The sequence below is a fragment of the Pipistrellus hanaki genome (genome assembly GCF_964339955.1).
Source record: "Pipistrellus hanaki genome assembly, chromosome: 10".
Lineage (NCBI taxonomy): Eukaryota > Metazoa > Chordata > Mammalia > Chiroptera > Vespertilionidae > Pipistrellus > Pipistrellus hanaki.
The window spans coordinates 40,258,018-40,266,489 of NC_140512.1; the positions used below are offsets into that span (position 1 = coordinate 40,258,018).

Genomic DNA, 8,472 nt, shown 5'->3' on the forward strand with positions numbered 1-8,472 from the left:
GATATCAAACTATATTACAAGGCTGTAGTAATCAAAACAGCATGGTATTAACATAAAAACAGACACATAGAACAGTGGAACAGAATAAAGAGCCCAAAAATAAACACATACTTATGTAGTCAATTAATATATGACAACGGAGGCAAGAGTATACAATGAGGTAAATACAGTCTACTCAATAAATAGTGCTGGGAAAACTGGACAAATACATGTAAAAAAATGGAGCTAGGCCCCCTTCTCACACCATATAAGAGAATAAGCACAAAATGGATTAAAGGCTTACATGTAGGACCCTAAAAATCCTAGAAAAAAAAATAGGCAGAAGAATCATTATTTTGATTTTATATGTTATTAAACTATTTTAAGTGGTTAGAAGGTAACTTTGTCATGGTATTAAATTCAGCCAAAATTACAAATAAGTGTCATAGGTTTCTTTCCTAGTTTTACAAGGCTGCTATCCTAAAGCAGTATTCTATTCTAATTTATTTCTTGTAGAAAATACTACAGGCTACAACCTTTTAAAGATTATGTTTTCACTTCTGTTTCCCCTTCAGGAATTGTATGCAATGTCTTCACCCCCACAATCTGTCTCAAGCTATACTTAATCGGTGTAAATCCTCATGTGCTTTCATGGAACAGCATTATGTGGACCAAACATCAGGTAAGACAAAGCTTAGTAATCAAAGCACTGAGAAAGTATTGAGTCATGTTCCTCAAAAGGGTCCATAATCAACCATCCTAAAGAATGGACTAGCTGCTTCAATGTTTTCAATATCTCAGAGATGGTACTCAATAAAATTAGCTGAGTGTTTCTGCCATAGTTGGCTGAAGTGTTAGATCCCCCTTCTCAACTACACAGGTAAGTTCCCAACCTGTGCACCTCCATGAAAGTACACCAAACATATTTTCTAGAGAGGCCTCAGTGAACCAAGGGGTTTCCTATGTGGAGTTCATTTCACCCTTAAAGACAATACTTATGGAGCCATAATTATTTTTCATAAACCAAACTTGTTTCCAGTTATAACCTTCCTCATGTCAAATCAACATTTTCACATTTCGGATGAAGCCAAAAAATTCTAAGTAGCAAGATATGCTTTTCTAAAGTGCATAAATTCAAAGGGACTATTCCTTGCAAATATTTTTCATTATATAAATAAAAGTTAGTGTGAATGATTATAAAGGTGACACAATGGAAAGGGTATGGAACTTTCAGTCTGAAGACCTAAGCTTAAGCCATGTCCCTTGACATAGTAGTTAAGAAATATCAGTCTCTTATAATACTTCCCTGTGCCTCAATTTTTTCATTTATAAAATGGAATACCAATCTCAGAGTAGTGTAAGACTAAATGAGCCAGTGAACATGAAAGAATTATGTAAATTAAAAGATGACACATAATGAAATTATGACTTCACTGAAAACATTCTTAACTGCCACTATAATCTCTCTTACAGGTTGGAGAGATTAGCAATAATCTCTCCAATCTGTAAGAATTATCCCAGCTCTTACAGAGAGAGCACAAAATATCCTTCTTCCCTCCCATCCATACTGATTTTAGCCCATACTGAATTTGGCTCTGAAAAGAGCCCATGTGCTGCCAGCTGGGGCTGTAGCAATCACTCCCAAAAGCTAAGTGCCTTTTCTAATAAATGGAGCCCTTACTGTCAACATGTCATTTATTATGTTAAGTAAACAGACCTACCGTGACCTAAGTGTGGTTACAAAAAGTATTCCATTAAAGCTCCTTAGAAAAAGCCCTTACTTGACCTAAACCAAGATGATAGTCATGGCCATGGCTGAATGTTTGCTGATCCAAAATGACATTTAAAAAATGCATGCAGATTTAGGCCCCGAAAATGTCATCTATCCTAACCCATTATAAACATTTGTAAAATGTATGGGTAGCTAGGGAAATCCCCTCCCCTTCACAACTCTTGTGAAAGGAGAGAAAAAGGGCATGTGTTAACCACCTCTATTATCTATTCATTCAATCACACTTTAAGAGTGTTCTTTGGTCTTTCTGGCTAAGCTTCTACTAGGCGAGAAACCAGTAAGTGGGATCAAGCCACATGCCCCTTATAAGGATATTAGCTGACTGAATAGCTCTGAATCAGCTAGGGGAAATGACAATCTGTCAGGATAAAAGGCATGCATGTCACAAACTTTAAGGTCGCTGTGAAGGACTCCAAGAGCATCATCTTTGAACAGAGCATCCTGGATTCTCCGTGTGTAAAACAGGAAAACTTGCATTTTGTGTTTGGTGCTTCTATTCCAATTAGTGGTCCTCCAGCCTCTCTTTAACCTTTCTTTCAAGGAAATCTTATCATTCACCAAAAGAAAACTGCACTCTCTCTTCCCATTTGGAGAGGAGCACTTGCTCTTGTTATTGAGCTCTTGGCTTATTCAAGAGCACGCTTGGTAATCCCTGGGAATTCAGACACAGATCACCCACTGGTGGGTGATTGCTTTTCTAAGTCTTGGCAGGTCCCCTCCCAAAAATCCCTCCCTCTCAGGGAGATCTTTAGATGTTTAGGTGAAGTCCCCAAAGTGCAAAGAATAGGCAAGAAACACATGCCTCTTTAGGCCAGGAGGTAATTTTTTTAGTCTGGAACAGCTGGTAAATTCTGTGGAATACTGACATATTGTGCAACCACGTTCCTCTTAGATTTGGATAATACCTCTGGCAGCCACAGAGTCTGTAGACTTTCCAGCTAGAGTTTGCCAAAAGTCTAGTGCTAAAACAGAGACCTAGCATGCTCCTCCTCTGAATGCAGCATATCCTTTTCCAGCTAGCAATTATTTAATCTTAAAAAACTACAAGTGGAATATTTAGATGCAAAACTTGGTTAAGAGAGAGAGAGAGAGAGAGAGAGAGAGAGAGAGAGAGAGAGAGAGAGAGAGAGAAGAAAGAAAGAGAAAGAAAGAAAGAAAGAAAGAAAGAAAGAAAGAAAGAAAGAAAGAAAGAAAGAAAGAAAGAAAGAAAGAAAGAGAAAGAGAAAGAAACATTGAGGAAAGAGATTTTGTGTATTGTCCTCAACTGGACACCCCTGGAGAATCTATGTGTAATATTTATTTCCTGGAGAATCTATGTGTAATAATTATGAGAAGTGACATTGCAATTTCAAAGGAAATATTTTTTCATCTGTTAGAGTAGTACTGATTTTAGCTTCTGCAGATGTTTACTTTAATTTCCATTACTGGTTTGCATCAAATGAAGAGGAACAAAACAAGGAGAACATAAACTAATGGGGGGGTGCAGTTAAATAATTTTTTAAATCCCAGTTCCCACTTGTGATCATGGGAACACATCACAAAAACACATCACAAAAACTGACCCTCTCTCTATCATGGATACAATTATATTTGGTTAAAGGATTTAGACATATTCCAGTTAATACTACTAAGAATCAAGCAAGTTGTAAATAAATACTCTTATTAAATACTTAATTGTGGCTATTCTACAAAGGAGAGTTTTATGTTAAAAATATTTTAATAAAGGTGTAATAAAAGTTCCAGAGTCTTCTTTGAATTTACAGTAATGGTAGTCCTCTGTTTTCAAAATGTAAATTTGCAAATATCTCTGCTCCTATTAATTGAGATGGTAAACTCTGTTTACTTGTTGGAATCTTTTTACCTACTCCTTCACATTTTTAATCAATTTATTTGTTTGCTTCATTACAGAATGCTTCTCTAGTCCAAGCTACATGAGGATATTTTTTATCATTTTCATAGTTACGTTCTTGATTGGGTTGCTTAAAGTCCTTATCATTAGACAGGTGATATTACAATGGAATAGTAATAAAATGAAGTCCTCAGCAGATTACAGGGTGTCAGCCTCAAAAAAGGTCAGTGAATTCTTAAAAAAAAAAAAAAAAAAAAAAAGCATTACTATCAATATGTCATCGTCTACTTCCAATATTTAGGTCCTTAATTAATGCTAATATTTCTTCTCCATTAAGGACAAGTCAATTCTGCAAAGTGTTTGCACAAGAGCAGTGACCTACCGACGAGAGAAGCCTGAAGAAATAAAAATGGATATCAGCAAATTAAATGCTCATGAAACTTTCAGGTGCAACTTCTAAAAGGATTTTTTTAAAAGTACTTTATTGGAAACTGGATTTTTAATAATTGCTCCTAAAATTATAGTTTTAGAAGTCACAGGAGGAGACAAATTGTTCTAGATCATGCTAGTTGCTGGTTTTCACTGGAATGGAGACTGAAGCATCCTCATCATCATGTGACTCACATTGCTGCTGACTTTTTCAGAGAAAAAATGTGTCTTACTACTGTTTGAGACTAGTGTCATTGTAGCACTTTACTGTAATATATAACTTATTTAGATCAGCGTAGAATGTAGATCATCTGAAGAGCACTGATTACACTTTACAGGTACCTGGCCATTCCTAAGCTTCCCAGGGAGAAGCAATGCTTTTGAGATAGTTTTGGCATTGTGTTGCTGCAAGAGCACAGTAATCCCTGCATGGAACATGCAAATGAAAAATAATAATCAGGCATTTATTCTAATGTTGCCAAACACTTCAACATTTGGCAGTGAATCTACAAGAATAACTAGATGAGTAAATTAGTGTTTCACTTAGGAGGTGAACAGATAAAACATTAATCTTGGGGGTTACTGCTTTTGAAACTGTAGTTTTATGTATGTGTGTTTGTTTTCTTCTCTTTACAAGATGGATACTAATTCCAACATTCTCTCCTCTTTGCCTTTATGGTTTGGTTTTCTTTCTTACAGGATAAGTTTATATATATCACAGATGACTGGATTAAATAAGTGCTAAGTTACTACTGCCATAAAACTTAATAATACAATGTCACTTTATTAAAATACTGTTTTAAAAAGCTGAATGTTTAATAAGGGACACTGTAAAGTAACATCAAAATTTGAACAGCTTCATTGTTTGAAGATGTGGAGTCTGATATCTTCTTACCTGGTTAACTGGACAAACTATTTCACCATTTCATTTGTCTAATCATCCGGTTAAAATTCAGAAGATATTTAGAAACTCTGCCTCAAGCAAAGTTCCAGACTTTTGACTGAGATTTCTCAGATATTTACTCTAAGTAGATATTAGCATTTTTTAAAATTAAAAGTTATATTAGACCATATAATATAGTATCACCTCAACCCCACTGATTAGAATTCTAAAAGTATGCAATTGGAGGAAGATAAACAATATCTAAGAAATAAGCTAATTCATCGTTTTAGTTAGTCAGGGAATCATGTTTAAGTGATGTCTCAAAAACCATCCCAGTAAGTGGCAGCATTTGAAGACAATTTCTATCTTATTGCCAGGCTAGTGTTCATTGCACAATTATCATGCTACCTCTTGAGTCTTTAAAATATACAATTGGCAAGTGTTTTTAAATGAGATTTACTGAAGTCTTAAGTATATGAGCATGAGAAAATTGCAAAGCAAGGCAGAAAGAGTCATTCAGACTGAATTGGCCATGACTAGTTCCAATATTTCCTGCCAATCAACTTCTAAGAGTTGAGTACAGGTGTGAAATCCATTTATGCCTTCGCCTGTGTGAACAGCACCCCCTAGAACTATGCACTGCTCACCCCGAGATTGATACAGAAGAATGGAAACTTCTTCACAATTACCACAGCCCTACAGATTTATTCTCATTTAACTGGCAAGACATCCAGTAGTCAGAGCTTTGCCTATGACAACAATGTCTTTTTATAATTAACATCCCAGATTTACTGTCTTTCAGCACCTGAGTTAATCAAAGTGCTAGATATTTGCATTTCAATGAAGACTAAAGTCTGTACCCCACATTCTACCCAAAAGTGCATTTTAATGCATAAGTTGCTCTGGAGCCAACAAATAGGGCAACTCCATTAGCAGTCCCCATAGCCAAACAACTATGACTCAAAGTTGAACTGTATTTCCTTCCCCACATGAGAGATTGGAGACACTGACATAATTCAGTACTGTGACTCACTTATTTAAGATACCCTTGACCACCAAGGATAACATAAAAATCACATTTTGCAGTTTGTCACATGTAGCATCCTTTTTAAAAGGAAAATAAATTGATACCTGACAGTCCCAAAAGGAAAAAGTGGGAAAATTCCATTTATTAAAATGCTGACAATTTAAAAATGAACATTATGATGTTCATAAACTAATTTTCATGTGGAATAATTATCCAAAAGAGCAAAATATAGTGAAATCCTGAAAGTCCAGAGTTTATATTTTTACACTCTCACTAGTATGCACTAATTTATAACAAACTGAAGCTGTTATCATAGGGAGAGACAAACTTCCTGATACGCTGTTCAAAGCTAGATGATGACTGTTATGTGCGTTCTTTCTTTTTTTCCACTTAATGATCTAATTCTTAAAGGTTATTGAACTTATATTTTACTTGAATAATTGGTATGTTCATGTATAATGGTTTGTGAGAAGAGAATTAATATTTGACTAATTAGAATTAAAAGGTAAGGGAAAACAGGGTATTCTTAGATTAAATAATATTTGTATATAGAGCCTATTTTCATTATGACCACAGGAGCCTTTTAAGATTCACTGATATCAAACATAAGTAATGACATTTTTAATGATTAACAAAGTTGGGAACTTGAATACTTTTGGTACGACAACATTTCTGTGCCCTAAACGACTTACATTTAAATTATATGTGCCATGTAATAACTTAGCAATGTGCCAGACATAACACTACAACATAACTGTATGCATTTGATTTCTCTGGGGAAATCTTCACACTGCAGTGTACATGGGTTTTTAAGCATTTGATATCTTTTTTAAAATTTCTTAACGTATATGAAATCATACATATTCTCTGCAAGACTCAGAAATTCACTAAAAATCTGATTATGTCCTAAATGTTCAAAGCAGTTTTAGTTAATCAATATTTTAAAAATTAAAATAAACAAAATGGATTTTTTTGTCTTCAGGCAAATTTTTTTAAATCATTATTAAAATTACTGCATTAGACATAATCCTTCACTAAAGAATAAATTCCAATGTAATACATTAAACAATAAAGAACTTAAATTAAAAAAAGAATAAATTCCAAATATTTATTAATATTTCCTAATCTCCATTGAAGATATTCTTATGGCTTCCATGAGACATTGATATATTTTTATGAGGGACTATGGAAATGTTTCTCTATAGAATTATTTATTCCGGGTACCTGATATAGCAAATTAGATTCAGTGCCTTTTACTTCCTTTTCTTACTCCTATTTTTCCCCCCACTCAGTTTTCTAAGGGATTGCCCTCAAACTCAATAAGCCCAATTATGAAAAATAACCAGATGTAATGAAATAATGTTTATTTCCAAACACCTCTTAATAATTTTAAAACTCATTGGAATCTATGTACCTGAACAAAGACAGATCCATTGAAAATTAAGCATTTTAAGTTCTCATAACTGTTAGAGATTCGGTTTTAAAGGATTTGAGGCCTATATACTTTAATAAAAGTTTCAAGAGAAATATAACTACTTGGGAGTTCAAGCATGTGCATAATGTATTTTGTTTTATTTGCTCTAAACATTTAATTTATGACTGTCCTTACCAATATATACTGACCTTAATAACTCAATTTCATGCAATGCAAATTGAAATATATCATCTTTCAAAGAAATACAGAATTAGTTTTCAGATCATTTCCCTTCTCTTTTATAATTCCTCTATGGAAAATTTGCAGTGGGTAGCTGATTATACAAATTCATATTTCATTTATTTTGACACATCCGCTTTTTCAGTAACATCTCTGAAATTGTGATGTATCTTACAATTGTTGGCATGTTAGATGCAGTGTTGAAAGTTGTGCTTAAATAAATGGTACACTAATTTTTAACTACATGTTAATGAGTATAGGGACACTGCTTTCTTACAAGTATTTGAATATTCATTTATGATGGCATATGAGCCAGTTTTCAGTACAATTGAATCACATACAACTCAGCATGGATCCTAATTGTATGATTATGAGCTCACATCCTGCAGACGTCTACATTATTAAAGCTCTTTTAACCTCCTCTTTCTGCCAGTGACTATGATTTCTGCAAAGCCTGGTTTAACTGATAAGAGTAAGGGGGTTTCTCCCAGTCTTGTTAATAATTTTTTTTCTTTCTATTCCTTTGTAATGAATATTTCTATAATATCATTTCTCTGTTAAACAAAATTAAGTGAAAGACTATTATATGTAAACATTATAATTACATTTTGCACCATCTTGCACATGTTACATCAGCAACAGGAGAAAAATACGATACAACCAATCAGTGCTGTTGGGGGAAAAATAACTTTCTCTTTGAGTCCTACATTTTTATTCTTTTTTAACATTTCTCTTCTTTTGAGTAATTTTTTTCCTTTGGCTCTGATAAATTTACCTTCAAGCCTATGTAATGACTGTCATAAAAAAATCCATATTTAAATTATTTTAATTATTTGAAACAGTTGTTCAGCTATCTGGG

The 8,472-nt window shown here is 33.9% G+C and overlaps 1 protein-coding gene across 3 annotated transcripts in view; it reads left to right on the forward strand.

Annotated features, from left to right (window-relative positions):
* The window catches only part of ITGB8 (integrin subunit beta 8), a 77,477-nt gene extending 70,455 nt beyond the window's left edge, over positions 1–7,022 (forward strand). For 2 of the 3 annotated variants that reach the window (XM_084897116.1, XM_084897117.1), the window contains exons 12-14: positions 555–661; positions 3,680–3,843; positions 3,958–7,022. In XM_084897116.1, coding sequence (XP_084753242.1) covers positions 555–661; positions 3,680–3,843; positions 3,958–4,080 — 394 coding nt within the window. In that variant the 3' untranslated portion in view covers positions 4,081–7,022. The remainder of the gene's footprint in view (positions 1–554; positions 662–3,679; positions 3,844–3,957) is intronic. The other variant, XM_084897118.1, reaches the window with a different exon arrangement.
* Positions 7,023–8,472: the final 1,450 nt, after the last annotated feature.